Source organism: Hippopotamus amphibius, chromosome 2 (genome assembly GCF_030028045.1).
Source record: "Hippopotamus amphibius kiboko isolate mHipAmp2 chromosome 2, mHipAmp2.hap2, whole genome shotgun sequence".
Lineage (NCBI taxonomy): Eukaryota > Metazoa > Chordata > Mammalia > Artiodactyla > Hippopotamidae > Hippopotamus > Hippopotamus amphibius.
In genome coordinates, this window is record NC_080187.1 from 183989365 (window position 1) to 184013674 (window position 24310).

The 24310-nt window shown below is 57.7% G+C and overlaps 1 protein-coding gene across 1 annotated transcript; it reads right to left on the reverse strand.

The window, feature by feature from the left end:
* Window positions 1-1939: 1939 nt before the first annotated feature.
* Window positions 1940-22367, reverse strand: PLCB2 (phospholipase C beta 2). Its single transcript, XM_057724629.1, has 32 exons — window positions 22245-22367; window positions 18499-18576; window positions 17716-17784; window positions 16940-17080; window positions 16726-16805; window positions 16586-16639; window positions 16404-16479; window positions 13918-14018; window positions 13567-13733; window positions 13331-13477; window positions 13007-13164; window positions 12643-12725; window positions 12287-12371; window positions 11549-11711; window positions 11302-11411; window positions 11083-11179; window positions 10051-10135; window positions 9794-9918; window positions 9137-9291; window positions 8447-8611; window positions 7862-7961; window positions 7267-7371; window positions 7015-7109; window positions 6810-6885; window positions 6497-6541; window positions 6170-6401; window positions 5906-6071; window positions 5747-5823; window positions 5561-5656; window positions 4958-5015; window positions 4199-4285; window positions 1940-3847 (listed from the first exon to the last, which is right to left on the reverse strand). Exons 1-32 carry the CDS (start codon window positions 22326-22328, stop codon window positions 3644-3646), a joined length of 3564 nt encoding a protein of 1187 aa, XP_057580612.1. The 5' UTR covers window positions 22329-22367; the 3' UTR covers window positions 1940-3643.
* Between the last annotated feature and the right edge of the window lie 1943 nt (window positions 22368-24310).

Consider the following 24310-nt stretch of genomic DNA (forward strand, 5'->3'; position numbering starts at 1 on the left):
CCCTCTTTCCTGCGGGGAGCATGTTATGTGTGCCTGTGCACACCGTGAAGCTCCCCCTCCTTTTTTACTTTTTGCATTTTTTAATCCCCCTACTCTGGAATCTGCCAATTTTCTCTCATAGTGTCACAGAAAGGGCACAGTATTTGACAGCAGAGTTAAGTCCCAGCTTGAAGGCATTTACTAGCAGTGTGGCTCCAGGCCTGCATACTCGCATCTGCAAAAGGAAGCCAATAACACCATCCTGCCTGCTGCAAGCAACAGCAAGCTAGAGAGCGCCAGGCAAAGAGCTGCACAATTATTCAGAGTGCAGAAAGCCCAATCCCACCCCCAGGCCCAGGGGCTCCTCCTGGGGTATCACCTGGGGTAAGAATAGACTCTCCAACCCTAGTAAGGACACAGGAGCGCTCTCCCTGTTTACTCAGGTAGCAGACAAAAGGTTTTCTTCTCTTCCTGACTCAATTTCCCTTTTCTGCAGCATGAAGGAAAATGTTTTCTTCTCTTCTTTCTCTGTTTCCAGGGTTAGGGGAGGAGGTATCCCAGGAATCTGTGTGACAGCCCAGCCTGACAAGCCAGGCAGTGACCCCCCCAGGTGGAGGAGAGAAGCAGCAGGAACACAGAAGGAGTACTGGTCCCAAAGAGCCATGCCCCTCCTGCCTGAGCCAGCTCAGCCTTGTTTTATGTCCTTTTTCTCTGTGGTGGATGCAGACAGTTCCAGGGAAGAAGAGGATCTGAGTCAGGGCCTCACCCTGGCCTGTTAGAGAGTGCTGTGGTGGGTACTCATTGGAAGGAGCGGCTGGCACTACCATCCTGGCCAGGCCTGCGGTGGGATGGAGGGGGTGGGGGACTGCCAGGTCTCATGCCCTAAAGCCTTTGCTCTGACTTCCCTGTGGGCTCAGCATGTTCTGAGCAGAAAAGAAATAGCAACGATGAAAAAAAGCCGAGACTTTGCTGCGGAGCACAGAGGCACAACAGCCGGAATTAGAAGCTGTCGCTTAGGGAACTGAAGGCTGACAGGCGATGGAGCTGAGGCAGGCCGAGGGCAGGCAGGCAGGCAGGCAGGCTGCATTCCCCTCCCCTCCTACCTGCTGAGGGCCCCACCACCACCAGCACCAGGCCCCAGGCTAGCAAAAGGGCTTCCTCCCAGAGGCGGCTCAGGCCTGCAGTCTGTCACTCTGTCTGCAGCTGCCCCCCTTCCCAGGCCCCCTTCTTTCTTCCTCAGGTGTCCCCAGCCCCCTCACCCTGTCACGTTGCACCAGCTCAGCAGGGTTGGGCCGGGCGGCACGTGGCTGGGAGATCCAGAGAGCTGGGGCGGGGGGGTGCAGGGGGCGGGCTGAGTCAGCAGGGGACTCTGGCATCTGAGTCAGCAGTGGGATTGGGAAGGGGGTAGGGACCCTTCTGTTTTTGCAAAAGGGGAAACGGAGGCACACCTAGTGGGATAGGGAACCTGGCCCCAGCCCCACAGATCTGCAGCAGGAGTGGAACCCAGGTGTTCTTCCCTTGCCCCAGAGCCCTGAGGGAGAGCATCAATTCTTCCTTTGCACATCCCCTGAGGCCAGAGATTAATTCACCTCCAGGGCCCAAAGACTATGGCCTTTTCCCAGGGGCAGCCTGCCCTTTTTCCAGAGACAGAAAGCAGGGAGGCGGGTATTTGCCCTGTCCTCCTGAGAAGCCCCCGGCCTGCTGTGCAGAGGTCTCTCCAGGAGGCAGGAATGCATCCCCTTCCCCATTCCTGGGCTTCTCAGCCCCAGACTGGAGGCCTAGAGACTCTGCCCAGCCTGACTGAGGGGCAAAGAGAAGGCAGTCTTCTTCCCCTGAGCGGTCACTGGCCAAAGCTGGGGACTGCCCAGGGGGCCCTATTTGGCGCTGGCCCTGGCTTATGCCCCATGCGCAGGTCAGTGAGTTCCTCCAGGCCTGGATCCTCACTGCTGCCAGGTCCTACCCGTGGGTTGGGGAGGAGATGGGGCAGCTGAGTGCTCAGCTGGAGGGCTAAAGACAGGGAACTGCCCTGGGGTGTAGGTGTCCTGCCCTCAGCTGTCTCCAGTGTGTATGCAGGCTGATCAGTGACAGGCCTTACTCCTGTGAATGGGCAGGCCCCCTAGCCTCACCCTGCAGCCAGGGACTGCTAGCATCCCAGAGGAATGGGGGGAGGGGGCTCCTGTTTATTTTCCAAAGGCACAGGTGCTCACAGCTAATGATATTTGTGATAACTCTCTGATAAGAAAACGTTTTCCCAGAATCAACCCCCACCCTGCCTCTCCCAAGCCAGTGCCTGTCTTCATTTGGGATTTGGGACCTTGTTAATAGGTGTGGTGAATAGCTGCCCAGAAGCCTCTCTACAGCCTGTGTTGGGGTCAACCATAACTGCCACAGGAGCCTGAGAATCTGACCGCTCTAAGTCTGCCTAAAGGGGCCCAGGTGGCCTGAAGGTTTGTGACTCCCCAAGAGGGTGGGGGGCACCCTTGCAGGAGGCTCTTCTGCTCCAGCTCTGAGGATGGAAACGAGGAAGGGCCACATCTGGGTGGGGAATGGAACAGAAGGGTGACATCATTTTCCAGTGGTTGTGGCATCAGGGCTGGCAGAAGGGGAAGTGAATCCTCTTCAAGCCCAGAGGCAGGGCCATTCCACTGGGCTCCAGAAGGGACCTCATGCCTAGGTCAGCTCTCAAGGATTTTTCCCCAGCCCACTTCATTTGGAGGGCACTCTACTCCACTTCCCCCCCACTTCTTAGCTGTAGAACAGAGGCCAAGCTTAGGCAGGACATCTTGGGACAGGATTCTTTAGTAGGATTAAGAAAGAGAAAAATAAATAAACCTCATAAAGTCCGGAGAGAAAATGGTGCTGACCTTGTCAGACAGCCTGAGTGGGGCACATGCTGGGAAGTACCTCCCAGGCCTGGAAAGAGGAGTGGCCGCACTCTGGGTGGGAGAGTGCACAAATGGCCGTCCTTCTCCCCTCAGCCCCATCCCCAGTTGTCTCAGTGGCCTGAGGGCCACACAGCTCAGGCAGCTTTTCCACATCAGCCTCCCATCCCCCACCCGGCCCAGCGGGCAGAGGCAGGGAAGGAACCTCAGCCTGGGATCCTGGGAGCAGCTGTCCCCAGGGAGCTGGAAGGACGTGCCAGACTCTGTATCAGGGGACTGACAATGAGGCCAACTTAGGGCAAGCCCAAGACGGGGCCTAGAAGCCAGGGTAAGCCACCGGCCTTATGGCAAGAGGGTTTGGAGTTTGGACCTGCTTGAACTACAGGTGACAGAGTGGAGGTTCCAGGTCACCTGGCCTAACTCTCCAGGTAAGGACACTGACTCCAGAGTGGAACACTAGGAAAGGCAGAGTGGGGCCAGGACCCCATTTCCTGCCTCCCAGTCCATATTTTTTGCCCTCAACAAACATGTGACACTTATTCAGAAAAGGAGGGGAAGAAGGAGGAACAGGATGTTGGCTTGGAGATGACCTGTAGGCCCCAGATGGTACCTGGTTCCTGCCTCCTCCTTGGCCTGGCTGTTGAGGAAGCGGCTCTAGTGTCCAAGGGAACCCCAGCTTCCCACAGCCTCAGAGTGCTGGGGCCCCTTCCTCGAGGGGGGATGGAGCCAAGTCCCAGAGAAGGGTGAATGTCCCCGCAGAATGTCCCAGGGGCATGGGGGCATCAGCGGTGGCTCTCCTGGGCGTCTCTCTTCTCTGTGAGTGTGTCCTGTTCACACAGCTCCCTGGAGACCTCGCCGGGCCTCTCAGGCTTGTCCTCCTCCTCAGAGGGGAAGCAGGCCCTGAGGCAGGTCCTCACAGACTCCTTCACTTCCACCTCCAGGCCCTTCATCCTGGCCTCGAACTCTGCCAGCGCCTCCTGGTGGGACTGTGGGGACAGCAAGGACCACCCCGGCTCAGGATGGGCCACCTGCCCACTCTCCCTCCCCTGGACAGTGGAATCAGGAGATGCCTGATTTGTTCAGACCTCCCAGGAGATCAGGGTGGGACGTAGGGGTAGTGGATCGTGGGGGGTCTCTGGGGAGAGGACATGCCAACCAAGCAAAGAAATCTGCAGAGATGCCCCATGATCCCCTGGGAACCAGAGCCCTGACGCCCCAGAGAGGGCGAGTCCTACTCCCCCCACCTCCTGACTGGCAGCTCCCTGGAGCCGGGCCCCTTTACACCCTGGAGCCAGGCCAGCTCTGCTGTGGGCCAGGGTAGTGGTTCCCCCTGTCACCTGCTTTTCCATCTCCCGGATCTGTTCCAGGCAGGCTGCCTGCTTCTCCTCCAGCTTCTCCTGGTGCCTCTTCAGGTTCTCCGTCATCTGGGCAGGAGTGAGAGGCAGGGAATCAGGACAGCATAGGCAGGCAACCTGGGGTGGAATCCAGCTACAATCCCAGGTAACCAGCTGTGAGACTTTGGACAAATTCCTTAACCTCTGAACAGCTGTTTTTTGTTGTTGTTGTTTTTAACTTGTAAAATGAGGATAACAGTACCTGTCTTGCTGGATTGTGAAGGATTATATGAGACAGTTCATGTGAAGCATCTGGCTTAGTGCCTGCACAAGGACTCAGGAGCTGGGAGCTCTGTTACTGTTGTTAATAATCCCCAGGGAGCTTTAGGGCCATTCTCAGCAGGGCTTTCCTTCCTCTTCTGACTCCCTGGAAGCCTGACTCTGGAAGTCCCCTTGCTTCCTCTTACTCACCCACCCCAATCCACCTCCCCTTGGCCAGCTGGCCCATATCATTTCCAGCGAGGGCAGCTGCCCAGAGACAGACCCCTTTAGGCTGGTATCCCAACCTCTGCACAAAGGCCAGAACCCAGGATGGCCTAGGGGCAGCCCCTCCCCTGCACTGCGTCCTCCCTCCATCCCTGGCTTCACGGGCCATTCTAGACAGTGCATCTCCCAAGGGCGAAGGAAAGGGCTGGAGCCACCCCTTGCCTCAGGGAGAGAGAGTGGGTGTGTGTTGGGAAGGACACAGCTCTTCGTACACACCTGCTTGATGACCTGCACCACCTCCTGGATGTGGGAGCTGTTAATCTCTCTCTTCAACCTGTTGGGGTAATCAGAGTTTCAGAGAGGGCAGGAGGCCCCTGGGAAGAGCTGGGTGAGACAAAGTCTCCACAGGGTGTAGGCAAAATGAGAACTCCATCGTAGAACCATCTGTGGCTGGCCTGCATCTAAGTCTGCTCTGGGAACCAGCCAGAGGGGTAAGCGTGGGCACCCAAGGAGGATCTAAGGAGCTATTGGGAGCCCTGAGGGCCCTTTGAGGAAAGCGCTTCCTCACTAAAATGCACTGTTCTTCAAGGTATGCTTGGGAAAGTGCAGGTGGGAATCAGCTCCTCCAGTTTCACCTCCCTCTTTGCACACTTGATTTTCCCTTAAGTTCTCCTCTCTCCTCAAATAGCGGTGGCATCTGTGTTTTGCCTAAGGAGGACATTCTCTGATCAGAGTTGACAGATGTAGAATTAACTTTCAAGAACCAGGAGACAGGCACATCTCTGGGAAGCAAGTCAGGATCCACTTGTAGGGAGGCCCCTGCCCACCCGGAGCACTGGGCCTGGAGCTTAAGTCCTGTGCCTTCTCTCCAGGGCTCACCTCTCCTGAGCCATCTTGTCCGTGGTGACCTTCATCATGGCCTGGATCCGCTCCAGCCTCTTGGCCTCCAGCTTCTTCTTCATCTCTCTGGTGTCACTGCAGAGAAACAGGCATCAGGAAGATGTTTCCTGTGGCTTAGGCCCTCCTGGGAGGTAAGAGTCAGGAGTAGAAGGGAGGCAGGCATACGTCTCCAAGGTCTCCTTGAGGGTCTTCAGCTCTGCAGCCTGCTTCTCTCTGGCCAGCTCCATCATCTTGGTCATTTGCTGCGGGAGAGGAAGGACCGGCTAAGCTCAGCGAGAAGAGAAGCTCTTGGCCGTCGCTCCCTCCCCTCCCCCACGCGGGCACCTCGGCCACGTGCTGCTCCTTGCGCTTCAGGATGCACTCGCACTGCTCCTCGCCCTGCTGCAGCAGCTCCAGCTCCAGCCTGTCCCTCAGCTCTCGCAGGCGCGCGTCCGCGCCCTCGGGGCCCTCGGCCGGCGCCGCCCCGGCGGTGTCCTCGCCCGGCAGGGTCCTACGGCGGCGGCCACGCGGGGACAGGCCCTGAGCCCCGGGCTGCCCGCGCCCGCGCGGCGGGAGGCAGGGTGGCGCCGCCGCCGTCGCCGCGCTTACCTCTTTTTGCGGGAGCCCTTGCCGGGGCCGAGCTTGCGGGCCCGGCCCCCGCCGCCGCCCCCCGCGCCCGGCGGCCCCAGCTCGGCCCGCTGCGCCGCGCCCCTCTGCAGCAGCTCCTCCCAGCGCCGCGCGCCGCGCCGCTCCAGCTCCCGCAGCTCCTTCTCGTGCCGCCGCTGCAGCTTCACGACGCCCTTGAGCTCCCGCAGCTCCTCCAGGCTGGCGGTCCGCGGCTCTGCGGGGGGCCGGGGTGAGGCGCGCCGCCCCGCCCCGAGTCCCGCACCCTCCCCGGGCTGGACCCCAGCGTCACCCGGCCTCATCAGGCCTTACCCGCAGCTTCTTTCGTGGCCTCCTCCCCGGCCTTGGCCCCGGCTGCTGCAAGAGCCAAAGGACGGGCTCTCGGGTGACCTCGGCTCGGCTCGGCCGCTCCCCGCCCCCCAGGGGAGGCAATGTGGGCTCCCTGCTGCGCACGGCCCCAGCCCCAGGCTTCGCACGCAGCCATTCCCTCCCCAGGTGAAAGTCCTCGGGTTTTGTTTGTTTGTTTGGTTTTGGTTTGTTTTCTATAAAGAGCGCGGATGTGCCTGCCGGTACAGCGGCCAAGTCGAGACCCTTCCGGTAGGTGAGAGGACCCCGCAGTGCATACCTGCTGACCCGTTGCTCATTGGAGCCGACGCCCCATTGAACTGGTGGGCAGCTGGACTCCCAAGAGGGAAGGGATTCTGTGGAGGGGAGAGCAGGTTAGGAAGGTGCCTCTCTCCCTCAGCCCCGAACTCTGCCCTCTCCCGCATCTTCCCACAGAGCGGGCGCAGCTGGTGGGCGCCCCTGGCAGCGGACCAGACAACACAGACCTCAGGCGGGCCTCCCATGGCTTCCTTGAGCTTCACAGACTTCTTATCATGGGCACTGAAGAACTTAATGGGATTGGCGAGGGCCACGGTGAGATCTGGGTGCACAGGGACATGGTGGGCCTGCTAAGGAGAGGTACCTGGGAGCCTCCCCCATCCTCACCTACCCCAGGATACCCTGTCCTGTCCCCCTCCGGAGGCCGGCTTGAGGAGAGGGGAGGGGGGATGGGCAGCCTGGGGCTGTGGGCCTCCTACCTGCCCAGGTGTCAGGTACATAGTCCTTCATCTCCAGGAAGACAAAGAGCGCGGGCATGGTGAGCGGCATGTTGCTCTCGCTGTGCAGGCACAGGTGGTGGTACCCTGTGGAATGCGGGCGGGTGGCCAGTGAGCCGGAGCCAGCAGCTGGCCGGCACTGCGCACCCGCAGCCCAGTACGCCACACTTCTGGCTTTAGTCTGGTTCCCGGCTGTGTGATCTTGAGCAGGTTATTTTACATCTCTGAGACTTTCCACATCTGTGAAATGGGGATAATAGTGTCCCCCTCATGCAGTTATTGTTAGGATTAAGGGAGAATGTGTTATAAGCCCTTAAGGCATTTTAAGTGCCCAGTAACGTCAACTACTTGGGAAGCTGCCCCAGTAGTTTCAGAAAATTAGAGACATTCTGTTTGGGTGGGCAGTGTCCCCACCTCTGTCAGTTTCCTGGAGAGGTACTATTGCTGCCGCACTTTCTCTGGCTGATAACGTGACAGAGCCGCCTCCCTGCAGCTGCCTCACCCTCTGAATGGAATCCTGTTGCTGGTCTTGGTCTCAGACCCACTGGGAACAGCAAAGAAGCACCCCTCTCCTTACCAGAATTCAGGGCATTGATGGGGATGATGCGGTGTCCAAGAAACTTGTTCCCTTCCTCCATCACAGCCACCCTGAGGGAGGCCAGCTCAGGCATCAAGATCTGGGGAGAGTTCGGGACAGGACAAGCTGGAGAGAAGAAAGGGGAGCCAAGCTGCCCACCCTCCCTGATTCCAGAAGTCTAGGATCAGTGTGAGAACATGGCAGGTTTTACTGGATTTGATGAGGACAGAGGGCCCACTTTAAGCCACACACATAGACATCCTAACAGCTCACGTCATGGCTGGTCCACACAGGGCAGAGAGCTGGAAATGCAGCCCAGGGCTCCAGGGGGCCTGGTGCTGCCCTTGGCAGCTTTGTCAACAAGTATCTAGTGAGGGCAGAAGACTCCCGCGATTCCTTGGGTCTCTGCACCCTGGTCTGGGAGTTCACACAGCTGACTCTAATTGTAACATGAACAAGCATGCACATACACACGTGTACACACACACAAAAGGGGAGAGGAGGGTCAAGGAAATCCCTTTCTGTGTTTTCTCTTCTACAAGTAGAGACCAGATCCCAGCCGCTGCCCTGTTCTAGCCACCCCACCTTCTCAAAGACAAAGGGATCCTCCTTCCAGACAGGATTGATGGAGTTGGTACTGGGTGACAGCTTGGTGCGATAGCGCCTCTTGGGGTCCCCAGGAAGGCCAAACAGCTCCACTTCCACATAGGTGCGCACACTGCGTTCTGACAGGAACTGCCCAGAGATCACCTGGAGGTGGGGGCCCATGGGAGACCAGCATCAGCTCCCCGACCCAGGCCATTCCCCAGAACCGAGGGCCTCCAGCCCCGCTAGCTGAAACATCCATTCTTGGGTACGGTGAAGAGCCCTGTTCAACTCTGGGACAGAATCGAGGCTGTGTTGCTGAAGGTTTACAGCTAAGTTCTGGCACCCAGGGTGCTTCCAGCATTCAGGGAAAAGGTGTGGGCCTCCCCACCTCCCTCCCCAGCAAGGAAAGAACAGGGCCTGGGGCTCCTGCTGCCCCACGCTGCCCACTCTTCTCCCCTCCCCCACCCCAGCCTCAGCCCTTCCCCTTGGTTTCCATGGGGACCAAGAGGCAGCCTCCAGTGCTGAGCAGGAGGCAGTTTCCAAGGCAACTTGCTACTGCATGGAACTGGCTGGGGCTGAAGTTTTCAGGATATCGGGGGAGGGGGAGGGAGTGGAGGAGTGGGGCTCCTGTGTCTTTCTCCTCAAGACCCCAGCCCTCCCGGCCACTTGTCCACCTCAGGGCCTTGCCGTAATGGAAAGGGTGGTGGCTACCACCACGTCGATGCGGTCCACCGAGAAGGGGTTGAACTGCTTGTCCAACCGACGCATGAACTCATGCTTGAGGAGGTAGCCACTCTGCCCGTTGAACTCAAAGAGCGCCATGTTCTGCTGCATGGGCAGGTCTAGGGGGACAAGGGCACTCAGGGAGGGCAGCCCGGCTCCGGGTCTGCACACAGCCTCTCTGTCCACATTTCCCCACCTTTCCCGTCTTGTGGATGGGCAGGTTGGGCAGACCATGAGGATGAGGGTTTCTCATGTCCCAGCCTGGTTCCTTAGGGTCTCATCTCTCAGGAAGGGCCCACAACCTGGAGTCTGCAGGAGCAAAGCCACGACCGGACCTCAAGCTCACAGTGGCCGTCGAGGCCAGTGGAACAGGTTTTCCCACAGACCTCCTCGGGCTGAGCAGCCAGAACCCGTGCCAGCACCCTGGTGGCATCGCACACATACTCATATCTGTCACGTAGGCGTGAGCTGAGGCACTAAACACTCACACGCCTGCACATACACCCAGTGCATAAATGAACATCAGGCCCCCCGAGTCTGTTCCAAAGACCCCCCCCCAAGGGAGAGGGTAAGTGTGGGAGGGGCAGGGGGAGGTTCTTAAGGGCCTGAGCAAGCCCTCACCCATCGTCTGGAAGTTGAGGGCAACCATCTGGCAACCAGCATTCCAGAACATCTGGGGCATGTAGTTGGAGGAGTCCATGCGGGTGCCCTTGGGATAGATGCGGCTCATCTGACGCTTGTTGTAGCTGCCACAGAGTATAGGAGCCGCGAGGCCGCCTGCACCGGGAAGACCCGCAGATCCCCTGCGAGCCCTGTCCCAGGCCTCCCGCTTCCCTCCACCCCACCAGGGACCCTGGCTACTGAGGTCTCAAGGATACTCCACAAACTGCACTGAGGACTTGGAGAGCAGGTCATAAGCCTTGAGCTCGGTGAAGGAGGAGATGACATAACTTCGGTTCTTCTCTGTGTAGAGGAGAAAGAGGAAGGAGAGTCCGCGTCAGGCTGTTCCCTCCCACAGGCCTGCCCTCCCCTTTGGCGCAGCTCCCTCCAGCACAGAGATGCCTCCAAACTAGCGTTGCCACCAAGGCCTGAGGGTTCAGGGGCCAACCCCAGGGTGGGGCCCATGCAGATCTTGGTGGGTGGCAGTGCGTTCCGGGGGTAAAGAGTATGCACAGTGGATAGGCACAGGGACGGGGTGTGCGTGCCAGAGTCCTGGAGGGCGGGTGCATGCCCGGCGGGGGGGGACACAGAGGGGGTGGGGAACATGCAGGGATGAGCCCGGGGGTCAGGAACATACTGCGATGCACAGGGAGAAGGGCGCAGGGGTGAGAGGCACACAGCAAGGGGGGTGCCCTGGAGGGGGTGCAGGCTGGGGATTCAGGAGTGAGGAGCCAATGCCGCAGACTGTATACAGAAAGAGGTGTTCATGTTGGGGCTGTGCACAGAGGGTGCGAGCAACTCCCTGTGCGCAAACAGCATGGGTGAGCTCAGAAAGGAAAGGCGCCAAGGGGCAGATGTGCGCTGGCCGGTTTCTTTGCCTTCCTCCCCCTCCCAGGAGTTCTTGTGCCCCAGCAGCCACAGAAGAGACTGCAGGAGCCCCAGGCCACCCGGCTGAGGTAGCCTGTGGTAAATGACCTCCCTGTCACCGACACACTCCAGAGCATTCTGCTTGCTGCCAAGTTCTCAGTACAGGGACGGGACACTGGGAGGCACTGCCACTTAAACATGCCCTTTGCCTGGCTCTTCTGATGAGTTATTTATAGACAGGGCCCCCAGTCCAAGGAAGGGGAGGACCTGCTTTGCTCTCACCTCCACCCATTAGGCTGATCTGGCGTCAGGACACACTTCCTAAGGGCCTTCTCCTGCATCTTACCTAACTTCCAGCTTACCACCACCTCGTGCTAACTCACGGGCAGACAACTCGAAGGAGATGAACTTGGTGGGCTGGATGTAATTGACTAGGCTGGACATCTCCTTGTAAGCCGTCACTTCCAGGCCCGCTGTGCCCTAGGGAGAAGCGGGGAGGGCGAGGAAGAGGCCAGTGCAGAGCCCAGGGATCCAGCCCCGCGCCCCCGCCTGGAGAGCTCCGCAGTGGAGCTGGTAGAAGGCCCTCGAGGCTCCCCACACACCTCATCTGACTGCATCTTCTTTATCTCTTCTTCATCCAGGTTTCCCGACTCCTCCTCTTCCTCTTCTACCTCCTCTTCCTCCAGCTCAGCCCCTTCCTCACCAGCCCACACTGCCACATACAGCTCCGTCAGTACTGGGGGCAGGGGACACCCCGCACCAGGCTGGCTCTCCCCTCCAGGCCCAGCCCCTCTCTCCCATTCCAGATGCTCCCCCACACCCACGCCCACTCCTCCCAGGCCGACTCACCTGTGTCTTCACCCACAGAAGCATTGGCTTGGCTGCTACCCTCAGCATCCCCATCTGACTCCTTGCTGGGGGCTTCGGGGCCAGAAAACTGGTTCTTCTTGTTCTTGATGAGGATCCTGCCTCGGAGGTCCTCAGGGCTGGGCAGGGGGATGCCTGGTTTCAGCTATGGGAGAGAAGAGAGGGTCCTCAGCACCATCTCCTCACCTTCAGGGTGTAGCCTAAGCTCCTTCATGCCAAGCTACACTCCACCTGCCCCCTGCCTACCTCTCCAGCTCACCTCTCATCTCTCCCACCTCGTGCACTAAACCCCTGCCTGACCCAACTTGGCTCCTTAGTGATCTTTTCTCACCTACTCTGTCCACCTAGAACACCCTTCCCCACTGTCACCAAGATAAATCCATGATCTCCCTCAGGTTTCCGCTTAGCCATCACCTCCTCCAGGAAGTCTTCCCTGATCGCCAAGACCAGATCTGGAACCCCAAGTACTCCCATAGCAGCCACTGGTTGTCATGGCCTGGTTACTTGTCTGCCTCCCGACTAGAGAGTAAGTGATCTGAGGGCTGGGACTGCCCCTTTGCCACTGACATACCCCCCAAGCCCAGCACAGTAGGACCCCAGCCCCACAATCCTCCTAAATGAACCCTAGCATCCTCTGGGGATACCTGCCTCCTTACCCTGGCACCCTGCCCTGGGTCCCCAGCCCTCAGGCCCAGATGCCCCACAATGAAGTCCACTCACTGGGAACTTTTCCAGGGGCTCTGTGAGCAGCATATCCCCAAACATCGTCCGGCAGTACTCGGCCATCTTAGCCTGTTGGCGGGGTCTGTGGGGAGCAGAAGTGGGTGGGGTTCAGCAGCTCTGCTCCACCCTCTGGTCCATCTTTTTGTGACCCCTGATGACCCAGATCAGGGGCTCAGGAAGTTGGGGAGTCAGGGACACAAGCAGGAGAGCCTGGGGTCCCAAGGAGATTGTGTTGAGACCTGGGAGAGAGCCAGAAGGCATGGCTACAGGCTAGGGACAGTTGTGAGGAGGGCAGCTGCAGATGGGAGATGGGGACAGGGTAAGGAATGAGGCTGGATGGCCTGGATACGCACGAGTCCACATGGTTTTCAAATGACAGGATGACTGGATAAGGGGAGGTCTTAAAGGCACTTTCTGCAATAGCTTCAATTGCTTCCTGGAGGAGAAGAGGACCCCATGGAGAGGAGGTCAGTGCTGTGCTCCAGGCTTCCCCTCCCCCAATGGCACCCTTCCCCATTCCCCAGTTTTAACGCACACACAGAATTGGAGGACCACTCTTGACCCTGTGTCTCTTCTGGTCCCCTCTAGTCCCCACACTGGTCCAAGGCCTCCCAGGCATCCTTCCTCTCTGACTTCACTCCCCCAACCCCAAAAAGCTCAGGGCCCAGGACCCTGCCCTCGTGCCACTGCCACCAGCCCCCACACGCCAAGTCTCACCTTGAAATAGATGTCTGTGGTCATGGTGAAGCCGTGGGTGATGATGGGCTCCTCGTCGGGGGGCTTCCCCTTCCAGCAGTCCAACTCCACGCAGCGGCAGCCCGCCAGCAGCACCTGGCGGTACATCTCAGCAGAGGAAAGGCCTGCGAACTGGCCAGCTGAGCCAGAAGAGGGGCGGGAGGCAGGGGCTTCACTCAAGGGCAGTCCAGCTCTGCCCGCCCCACTCCCTCGTGGGCAGCCCCTGGGCAACCCCTGCAGGGGATTCAGGGAACAGGAAAAGCCCCCGTGAAAGGCGAGGTGGGCGGTGAGGTCACCAGGGCCCACCGGTCAGGTAGGTATTGTGGGAGGAGTTGATGAAGTAGTGGTTGAGCGGCTGAGTCATGTCGTGGTGCAGCAGCAGCTTGTCCTGGGCCAGCACGCTGTTCTCCGGCCCACAGAGAAACCACACCATGCCCTCAGGGGAAAGCTGGCCTGGGGGACAGGGGGTGGGCGTCAGGGCCGCAGCCCAGCTGCCGGGACGGAAGAGGGCCGTGCGGGGCAGAGTTTCCCTTGGTCCTCACCCCTCTGCACGTTGATGCCGCTGGGCTCGTACTTGTCAATGAGGCCCTGCACCTGGTCAGGCCGCGCTGGCGGGAACAGCAGGGAGTTGAGCCTGGAGTCGCGCTGCTTCTGGTTGATGAATTTGGCCAGGTGCTCCTTAGTCATGTAGGGTTTGGCCTTGGAGTGGCTGCAGGCCAGAGAGAGGAGCACAGGTCCCCTCTGTATCCCCTGGGCTGGGTGCAGTGGGGGGGGGGGGGGGGGGAGGGTTTGGGCCACCCCCTCTCCAGCAATGCCACCTAATTGTCAGCGTGGCAGGTGGGGATTTTAGCCGCCATCCCTTCCCCAAGCCCAGCCCAGGCCAAGACGCTCACTAGGAAGTGAAGATCTCGTCTATTTCTGGCCGAGGACAGAGGCTCATGAGGAAACTCCTGTAGACAGGTTCTGGGAAGTCCTCGGGATTGATGGCATCATTCTGAGGGGATAGAGAGTCACCGGATGACTCCTGCCCCCACCTCCCAGCACGTAGAACCACAGGCTAGGCCCGGTCCTGAGCAAGGGGGCCTGGGGAGAGGGAGGGCTCAGGGCAGACAGAAGAGCATCAAAGGCACCCTGAGCCCCCACTTTTCAAGGCCCTGGTTGCTGAGCAGAGAGCATCTTAGCTGGTTTGCTTTGCCCCTGAATTGACACCGGCTAATCTCTTGGCTGGGACAGGATTCAAACTAAGAATGGTCAGACGGGGAAGAAAAGAGCTCAGAAGCAAGTGGGCGCTGTTTGCCAGAGCTGTGGCCTATCTTTTTTCTTTTTAAGTGGAGGAAAAATTTTCAAAAAGAAGCAATCTGCATACAACCAGTGCACCTAACAACAGAACCTCAAGATGCAGGAAGCAAAACTGACAGAACTGAAGGGAGAAATAGACAATTCAAGAATAGTTGGAGACACCAAAAAGCACAAGGAACAATAACAAAAAATAGACAGATTAGACTTCATCCAAATTAAAAATTTTGGTATTCCAAAGGACACCATCAATAAAGTAAAAAGACAACCCACAGAATGAGAGAAAATATTTGCAAATCAGATATCCAATAATAGACAACTTTACAATAAAAAAGATGGGGAATGAATTTGAATAGATATTTCTCCAAAGAAGATATGCAAATGACCAATAAGCACATGAAGAGGTGCTCAGCATCATTAGTCATCAGGGAGATGCAAATCCAAACCACAACAGTGGGAACTCCCCAGCGGTTCAGTGGTTAGGACTCTGTGCTTCCACTACAGGGGACACAGATTCGGTCCCTGGTTGGGGAACTAAAATCCCGCAAGCTGCATGGTGCAGCCAAAGAAAATAAATAAATAACATAAAACCACAATGAGATAACATGTCACACTCACAGGATGACTAAAGTTAAAAAAAAAAAAAAAAAAGACCATATCAAGTGTTGATGAAGATGTGGAGAAATGGAAACTCTCATACAGTGCTGGTGGGATTGTAAAATGGTATAGTCATTTTGGAAAACAGTGTGGCATTTCCTCCAAATGTTAAGTATAGAGTTACTGTACGACCCAAGAATTCCACCCCTAGGTATGTAACCCAGTGACTTGAAAACATATGTCCAGGCAAAATCGTTCATAGCTGCATTACTCATAATAGCCGGAAAGTGGAAACAACCCAAATGTCCTTCAACTGTTGAACGGATGAGCAAAATATGGTAGATCCACACAATGGAACATTATTCCACAGTAAAGAGGAATGAAGCACTGATACAGGCTACAGCATGGATGAAGCTTGAAAACATGGTGCTAAATGAATGCAGCCTGACATCAAAGATCACATGTTGTGTGATTCCATTTACAAGAAATGTCCAGAATAGACAAATCTATAGAAACAGAAACAGAGAGTAGATTTGGTGGCATTCGGGGATTCTGTGCCTTTGCATTCCGTTCCAGAAAAACCCATCAAATGTTTTCCAGGATCACTCTGGAAAGCCAGCACTGGTCTTAGTTTGGAGCAGAGGCTCTGAGCAGGAGAGCTAGACCAAATCTTGGACACATCTGCTTCAAGCGAAGATGGCTCAGTGGCTCCTACTGGGGTGCAGGAGAGCTGATAAATAAGGAGGACTTAGCCAAGGTGGGAACTCAGGAGGCAGGAGAAAAGGAGGGTGGATGTGACGGCAGCAAGTGGTGCCCTAAGCAGGAGCCCATTCCCACCCTCTCCCCGACCCCAAGCTTGCATCCCCTGTGACTCATTGCACCGAGGGGTCACCAGCTCCAAAGAGCTGACTGTGAGGGAAGTTTTTCCTCCTGGGATTCCTGTGGACAGGTGATCTATGAGGCCTTAGTTTTATTCATCTATAATGTTCCCAGTTCTTACCTGGAGAAAAGACTCCATGGGATCCAGGTGGTGCCCTATACAAAGGCATTGGCCAGGGGAGGACAGGGGCCTGAGATCTACCCCCACCAGGCAGGAACGCTGGCTCAGGGCTGCATCTGCCCAGAGGGCTTCTTTGTGTAAGTCATATAGGGCACCTCAAGGGGTGACCCTGCTTACCACTTGTAATTTAAAATTACTTCAGTAAAAAGAAAGGAAAAACGTTTTCCTATTTGACTTGAAGGGGTGTAGGCCAACCTGCTCTGAACCCGGGCACGGCAGCCCCCTGCCCTGGTTCCGTCGCTATGCCTGGTATCAGGAACCGGGGGCTCTAGAGTTAACTGGCTTTTTGGGCTGTTGGCTGGGACTGTGCTGTCATTCCTGCCCTCCCCACCCCCACCAGGCCTGCCCAAATTGCCCTCTAGTTAGAGGCAACTCAAGTGAGAAGGAGAATGCTGGGGGCGGGCTGGGGACGGGGGAAACACTCACCTTGCCTTTTGGGAGGTGGCAGGTGCTGAGGGCAGCTTCCACGCGCTTGCGGTCAGCAGGAAAAATCTGGAAAAAACTGAAGAAGCAGAGAAAGGCACCAGGCAAAGAGAGGGGTCAGGCCTAGAGAGGGAAGACTTCGGGGAGCTCAGAGGACATGTGGAGAGGAAGTAGGGGAGACTCACTTCTTCACGGGAATCTTCCCTTCAGGGTTGAGCTGCATCTTGAGCTTCACCAGGCTGGGGGGCAGAAAGCAGCCTGTCAAGGCCCAGGCCAACACCCTGAGCCCTGTGCGCTAAGGCCAGGCAGGCGAGCAGGCACTTACATCTTGTCTAGGAAGGTGCTACGGGAGGCGTTGGCCGTCAGCGGGTGCTTGGCCAGAGCCAGGACATCTTCAGCCCAGTCCTGCAGGACCGCAGAGCACAGCAGTCAGGCCCCCCACCACAAAGGTGCCACCCCACCCTGTGGCCCAGGCCTGTCTCGCAGGAAGTCCAGCCCGTCCCAGGCGCCCAGCCCCAGGCCAGGTGCCCCTGGCGCACCTTGCCCACATTCTCTTTGTAGGAGACAAAGTTATGGAAGGTGAGGTCCACCATGTCGGGGCCGGACACCACGGTGAGCGTCTTCAGCAGGAAGTTGTTGTCAGGAAAGTCCATGTTGAAGACCTCCCGGAGCTTCTGGCTCTGCAGCACGTAGTGACATGGTTAGGATCAGAGGTATGCCCCATCCCTGTCCACTGTGGCTCTCCCTGTCTCTCCCTCTCAGCCACTTGAAATCTGGCCCACAGGGGTAGCATCCCATCCATGCCCATCTTAGGAGCCACAGGTCTCAGCATCTTCCTACCTGGCTCCAGGAGCCAGGGTGGGGAGGCAGAGGACCACAGAAAGAGGTTAACCAAAGCTGGGAGTTCTGTGTATTTAGTTTGCCATTTTTCATTTGAATACAGAGTGTTAGTCTCCAATCTCAGGGAATCCTGCTTCCTGCCAATCCTTTCCTCCAATTTTCCTACCCGCATTAGGCAAATGTTGGCAAAGCCGTTGGTGGCGGGGGGTGGGGATGCAAGCAGCACCCCCCAGACAGCCTGGGGTGCTCTAGGGGCAGGAGCTGGCCACACATCTCCACTCACTGTGCCCTGTTGCCAAAGCCCCAGCAAGCCAGGGAGCAGCCATGTCCCTTCCTCGGCTCAGGGAGAGACCCTCTGCTCAGCCCAGGGACACTCACCCTCGCTCCAGAGATCAGGCTCTCCACAGGGACTCCTGCCATAGCCCCGTGGAACTGGTGGCCTTGCTGAGCCTGGGCTGCTGCTGGGCCCACTTACCTTGGGCATCTTGGCAAACTTCCCAAAGCGGGTGTCCCGGATGCTGGTGATATCCAGAAACTCCATCTCCTGGTAGGAACAAAGACGGGATGTGGACAAAAATGTCAGGTCAAGAATGAAGGGCAGGTAAACAAGGAATAAAAAGTATCCTCACAAATGTATGATTTCAGAAGAAAAAAAAAAGAATGAAGGGCAGGGAGGAAGGAGCTTCACATCCTTTCGCATCTTGGCCAAATGCCTTTTCTAGATGGCAAGACTGTGGGGCCTCCCAGACCCCAACCTTCCCTTCTCAGCGATAGGGCTCTCCTTCCCCATGATGACCCTCTTCCCTTCCTCTGTGGCCACTTCTCCCTTGGCCACTTGAGTTACTTCAGAGCTGTGACCTCCAGTCTCCCCTCCACCATCCTGGACTCTCCTCAGGTTCCCCCTCCCTTCCTTCTGCCCAAGTGCCGAGGACCTTCTCTGATCTCTCTGAGCCCTCAAGTTTACCCAGAACCACAGGCAGGGAATCAGCCTTCAGAAGCAGCTCTAATTCCACTCTCTCTCTCTCTCCAAGGGATGCTAAGACTGGAGCATCTGGGCCCAAGGCAGCCATGGTTGGAGTGACTGCATCCTCCCTCCCAAAGCAAATAGCCCCTGCCCACAGGAGATCCCCCAGAGCCACCCTTCCAGGTCATTCTATACTCCTGGCATCCACACCTCCACCCCTGCATCATCAAGAAGCTGCTTGGACTCAGTAGATAAGCAGGAGCTCAGGGCCGTGGTAGATAGGGGCCGCCTCACCTTACTCTGATATGTCCAGTACAAGTAGTAGCCCTTGGGATCCACACGGAGGATAACCGGGGAAGCTATTGTTGTTTCCTGCAGAGAGAAGGAGTCAGCTCTCTACTCTGAGACTTCAGGCTGAGCTCTCCTGACCCAGGCCAGGGATTTCAGAGCCTACCATCTGCCCAGGAGGTGGCTGTCCCAGGAATCTGGAGGTATTTCTCTTTGTTCTCCAGAGCTGAGGGCTGCGTATAAGCCTTAAAAGCTCTGAACCAGAGGTAGAGGATTAGAGATGACATTTCTGGAAGAGGAGAGGGTTTCCCCTCTAAATCCCAAATGGAAGTTCTCTCTCTAGACCCCAAGCAGGGTCTTGGCCCCTACCTCACCCTGTTTTCAAGGCCCACAGCTCAACCAAAGGGGTGGAATGTCCCTCCCCAAGACTCCATGGTGTGCCCAGGAGAGCTGAACACAGTGAGAGTCGAGAACCCAACTCCCGCAAGGCAGCCTAGCTTGTCCAGTTCCCCCTGCATGAACCCCAGCCACGCCCCCGCAGCTGTCCCAAGTGCCTCCCCACCTCCCAGCCTAAGCACCCAACCCCTCTTGCCTAAAATACCATCAAAGACTAGCTTCTGAAAAGCCTTTCCTGAAACATCCTGCAACAACAGGGTGGGGGGCCCGTTCTCAAACCTAGAAGCCAATGCGGGAAATCCCCAGGGTTCACGGACTCCCAGGAAACAAGCCTGTAATAGACCGTGAGCTCCATGTGCCATGTTCACTGAAGGAGCGAGTGAATGAAGAATGAACTCACTTGTGAATTCCTGCTCCACTCACAGAACCCACAGGCTACCTTTTATTTTAATGGTCTTAGGATGCACAAATAACACAGTACTAAAATTGAACTTTCCAACAAGGCACGGTAGTTGCTGCACACCAGATCAGACCAAGTACAGAATTTACAAAGGAAATGGTCCAAAAATGGTTCTCGGATCAGGGGTGGTTAGAATACAGGGGGGACGTGGGGGGTTATGGGGGGGTAGAGAATGCTGTGTGAGGAGGCTAATTTTGGAGAAAGCTGTGTTGAAGATCCGTTCCCTTCCCTCCCCAAGGGAGGGTTGGGGTGCCTTAAGCTCTCACTTGGAGAGCTTTTGTCATCCCTGCAGTTGTGGTACATAACAGAGTGGGGTCTGACTCCTGCCCAGGAAACCCAGCTGGTGACAGATGGGCTGACTGTTGGAGAGAAAGAGATGCTGGCGTGCTAGGTGAGCCTGAACCCCCAGGGCCTGTAGGGCAATGAACCCGTGAGTATCTTCTGCGTCCAGAGTGGGCCTGTGGGAGAAAGGGGCAAAGCCAAAGCTGTAAGAAGCGGAAGGTGGTAACTGGATTCTGCGGGGCTAAAGAAGTAATTTCAGACTTCCTTCGTGGTGCGGTGGATGAGAATCCACCTGCCAATGCAGGGGACATGGGTTCAACCCCTGGTCTGGGAAGATCCCACATGCCGCAGAGCAACTACGCCCGTGCGCCACAACTGCTGAGCCTGCGCTCTAGAGCCCGTGACCCACAACTACTGAGCCTGCGTGCCACAACGACTGAAGCCCGTGGGCCTAGAGCCCGTGCTCCACCACAGGAGAAGCCACCGCACTGAGAAGCCTCAGCACCACAACGACGCATAGCCCCTGCTCGCCACAACTGGAGAAAGCCCGTGCGCAGCAAGGAAGACCCAAGGCAGCCAAAAATAAATACATAAATAATAAATAAAATGTTAAAATGAAGTGTGCAGAACGTTAAAAAAATAAAATAAAATAAAGAGGTAATTTCAAGTGACCTCCTGGAATCGAGAGGGCAAGAGGACCCTAAATAAGGGATCCCCAACTCAGGGGGAGGGTCTCCTAAGAACCCTCAAAAATGTGCGTGAGAGAAAGAAGAAGCCCTACCCTGCTGCCAGGCCCACCCTACGATTGAGAACTTTGGCACCGCTTTCCCTCCTTCCTCCCTGCACCCCACCCCTAGTGGGCCTAGAAGAGGAGCAGGGAATCCTCCCACAGGCCTTTCCAGAGGGCCTGCAGCCCACCTGAAACCATTCCTGGAGGTGGGCAGAAGATGTTATTCTAAATGAAGACTGGAGTTTTGAGCTATAACTAGTTTCTGAAATAAGACGGGGCTTTGTGAGGAAACGTGTCCACAGGCTTGTCTATTCCCCAGGAGCAGATGGAACGTCTCATGACTGACTGAGTTTTCTTCCATGGGTCACAGGGGAGCTTCTCCCACAGAACACGTTGTAAAGGGCTGCGGGACACATACGTAAGTTGGGAGCTGATCGCATCCTGTGCACGGTGCTCATCCAACAGCCAGGTCATCTGCCAACTGGGCCGAGGGCAGTCTGGGAGCAGAGCCTCACCTGGCAGGTGCACGTGTACCCCTGATGGGGAGATTCCTGCTTGTGGGAGGCAGGGCCCAGCCCCTGCAGCGCTCTGCCTCAGGGAGGGCAGCAGGCCCACCAGGTACGCGGATACTGGCTTGCAGAGAAGGCCGCGTGGTACATTCCCATCCCTAATGAACCCTCTGCTCAGTCAGGTTACACACACTTCCCAGAGGAACCGAGAGAGGCCACTTCACTTTTCATTCTGAGCCACTTCCCTCGTTCCACAGGTTCCTGGGTCATGGCTCCACCGTGCCACAGGGACCACACCACTCCTGGGGAAGCAGAAAGCCTCTCACCACGGCCTACGCCCCATTGCCATGGCAACCAGATTACTCAGCCTAGCCCAGCCCCAAAGTCCTGAGAGCCTTAACTCACAGACGCAGAGCCCCCTCATCCCACCTATAAAGAGGATGAACCAGCCTAAGGGTCCTTCCTCCCCCACACCCCAAGCCTTCAGGTGCCCTTCCTGGGACCAGCTGGCTCTGACCCTCGCACTGGGTCAGCCCAGCAGTCTCCCTTCCCTGAAGGAGGGACCCCAAATTGTCTCCCTCACCCACCCAGGAGAATCCCTGACCTGCGGCAACACACACGTTTTCAGGCTCCTGGAGGACAAGAGGTTGGGAAGCAGGCCCAGTTTGGGAAGGAGCAGACACAGTGGAGACAGAGGTGCAGGGCAAACGTGGTTTCCCCTTCCCTGCAGACGGGCTGGCGTCAGGGAGCCAGGCTGAGAGCAGCCAGCGAAAGCAGAAGTCTCTGGGTTCCCTCCCAGGCCCCTAGGAGCAGAGCCTTCCGTTCTCACTTGGAGTGCGGGGGGGCCTTTCGTGGCCACCCACAGCAGCTTGGGGACCGTGGGGCATCCCAGAAACAAGGGCGGGGCCAGGTGGGGAGGGGTGAGGGTTCCAGGCAGGGCATCCCGCTGGGGCTGGAAGGGGCTGTCTGTGCTGGGAGCAGGGGCCTGGCTCCCCTCTGCTTCTGGCCCTGCCTCAGCTCTGGCACCTTTCCGCCCACTGTCGCTGAGAACAGGAGCAACAAGCCCTGCTCTTCTCGGGGTCTTTGGGGAAAGACTCACCCAGACGCAGAGAAATCTCCTCCCATGACCACCCAGGCAGCCATCCTCTTCCCACATCCAGACCTCGAGCCTCAGCCCCGGCAGGCAGCCCAGGGACACAGGCTCGGGGCACACACCCTTACCCCAGGTTTGTTCATTCGGGCAGTGGTGTCAGCAGCCCGGCCGAGCTGTACAGGTGGCGGAATCCTGGCAGACATAAACCAGCCCAGCCCCCCTGGCAAAGCCCTGCGGCAGCCCGCCTGCCACCCCAGCAGCCCTCGGCCCGGCCTCACTCACGTCATCCCATTTGATGAAGCGCTCCCCTTGGCTCAGGTAGGCCTTCACCGTGGGGGGCAGCAGGACAGGGCTGAGCAGAGACATGGTGCCAGTTGTCCCTCTTTGGAGAGGCTGGGTAGGCTCCGCGCAGGAGGAGGGGAGGAAGCAGGGCGGGCAGGAGGGGAGCCTAGCTGGGCTCACATGGCACCCGCCCCAGCTCGTCCGGAAGTCTGGGTGCTCCAACAGCCCATGGGGGCAGTAGCTGGGTGCAGAGCTGAGTGCTTTGGCCGGAGGCCCATCTGCCTTTTAAATCAGCCTCCTCCCGCCCGCCCGCCTACAGTGGGGGGCTGTGGTCACTGCTCCTGCCCAGAGAGGCAGGGCTCCCCTCCTCAAAGCCCCCGCCCTCACCCTGTGCCTCAGCACTTCCTGCTCAGGGCTTCCTTCTCTGTGCTGCTCGGGGCTGAGAGGCAGGTCATGAGGCCTGGTCGCCTTGGAGCAGAGGCCTCTCGGTCCCAGGGGTGATCCCTGGTCAGACATGGCAGGGGCCCAGCCGGGGATACGGTTGCCCAGGTGGACACTGAGGAGCCGGAGCAAGGAGCTCACCAGGGGAAGGGACCCCCGTAGAGGTGGGGCCCAGGGCACAGGGGTCTCTCTCAGAGGCTGAGGGGGGCTGGGACCATCCTGGAGGTGGCAGCTGAGGGTGCAGCAGGGTCCAGCTGGGAGGGAGCGCTTTGAATAAGCAAAGTTTGCTGAACACCCAGCTCCGCTTTCTCAGTGCTTCCTCTCCATGAAAATGAGGTGCAGGTGAGGCAATCGCACCCCTCACCCATCACCTGTCACCCTCCTCTTGGCCCTCTGGACCTGGCCGAGGTCTGGAACCTCACCGACCAGCCTCCCCTCCACACACAGCTGCTCCGAGCACCCCTCAGCCGTCAGCCTCCGCCATGCACGCCTGCCAGGCTCCCTCCTCTGCTGGGGCCCATGGGGGAGAACACTGCGGGCAGGAGGGCTGCTCAGAGAGGCCGCAGCTTGGGGTGGCTGCTCGGGGCTCATGACCCCAGCTCTGCTCCGGCCCAGGACTCAGGCTCCGTCGCAGCCCAGCCCAGCCCAGCCCACTTCCTCTTGCCTAACGTGCTCTTATCACCCTCGGTAACCCATCTGGGGGAGACGGGAGCTCTGCCCAGGACTTCCTTCCCCTCTCAGGGCCCGGCTTTCTGCTCCAGGTCCCACCACGGACATTTACGCCGTCCCCTGGCAACCACGGGACCCTCGGCCAGGCCCTAGAACAGCCTCTGATGGCCAGTCCGGCCCAGGGCAGGAGGATGGGGGCTTCTGGGGGTCGGAGCTGAGGGGGTTCCTAGCACAAAAATAACCCCCAGAAAGATAATTCTAAGAGCACTGGAGTGGAGCCTGTGGAAGCAGCTTGGGAGCGCTCCGCGCTGCCATGCCCTCTGCCCTCAGGACTCAGCCTCCCTCCCCTCCCTCCAAGCCCTGCTGTCTCTCATCTCTCCTCCCCCTTCCCTCTAGCCTTGGGCCGCTCTGGGGGCCCCTCTTGTCTCCTGCTGTTCTGATTCCCTCCCTGGGATCAGGTTCCCTCTCTGTCTGAATGCCTTTTGCAAGGGAAATCCCTGTGCCTTCCCAAAGCCCCTGCACCTGTCACCCGCAGCTGCCCCTGCTCCTGCACCCAGGTCCCTCCCTCTTGTCCTTCTTTCTACTTCGGGCCTGGAAAGACAATCCCCTCCCTCTCCTTGGCACGGGGACAGGCAAGGTGCCGGCGCTCTCATTTCACAGGATTGGGGTGCCACCCTTTCCATCTCCGGCTCTGAAGGTTGAGGCTCTGAATCCACAGGAGAAAGCCTCACCCATCTTTACCCAGTGATAACACTGCCTGGCCCCAGTTCTCGAGACCTCCAGCTGTAGCGTCATCTGTCCTCGCTCACCCACCTGCTGCAAAGCAGCCCTCAGACTGCAGGAAATCCACACAGCGCAGGGAGTCGGGAAAACCTGCATCCAAGAGGCCTTTTTTTCCTTTAAAGATACATTTAGGTTTCTTTAAATGTGAATTGACAAAAATATTGTGTAAATAA

Bases quoted from the DNA above. Each gene is read 5' to 3' on its own strand.
- PLCB2 (XM_057724629.1), bottom strand. From the start codon at position 22,328: ATGTCTCTGCTCAGCCCTGTCCTGCTGCCCCCCACGGTGAAGGCCTAC. The intron at 17,785-18,498 runs GTGAGGCGGCCC...TGTTCCTACCAG, and splicing joins ACTGGACATATCAGAGTAAG to GAGATGGAGTTTCTGGATAT. The intron at 9,292-9,793 runs GTGAGGGCTTGC...TTGTCCCCCTAG, and splicing joins CCTCAACTTCCAGACGATGG to ACCTGCCCATGCAGCAGAAC.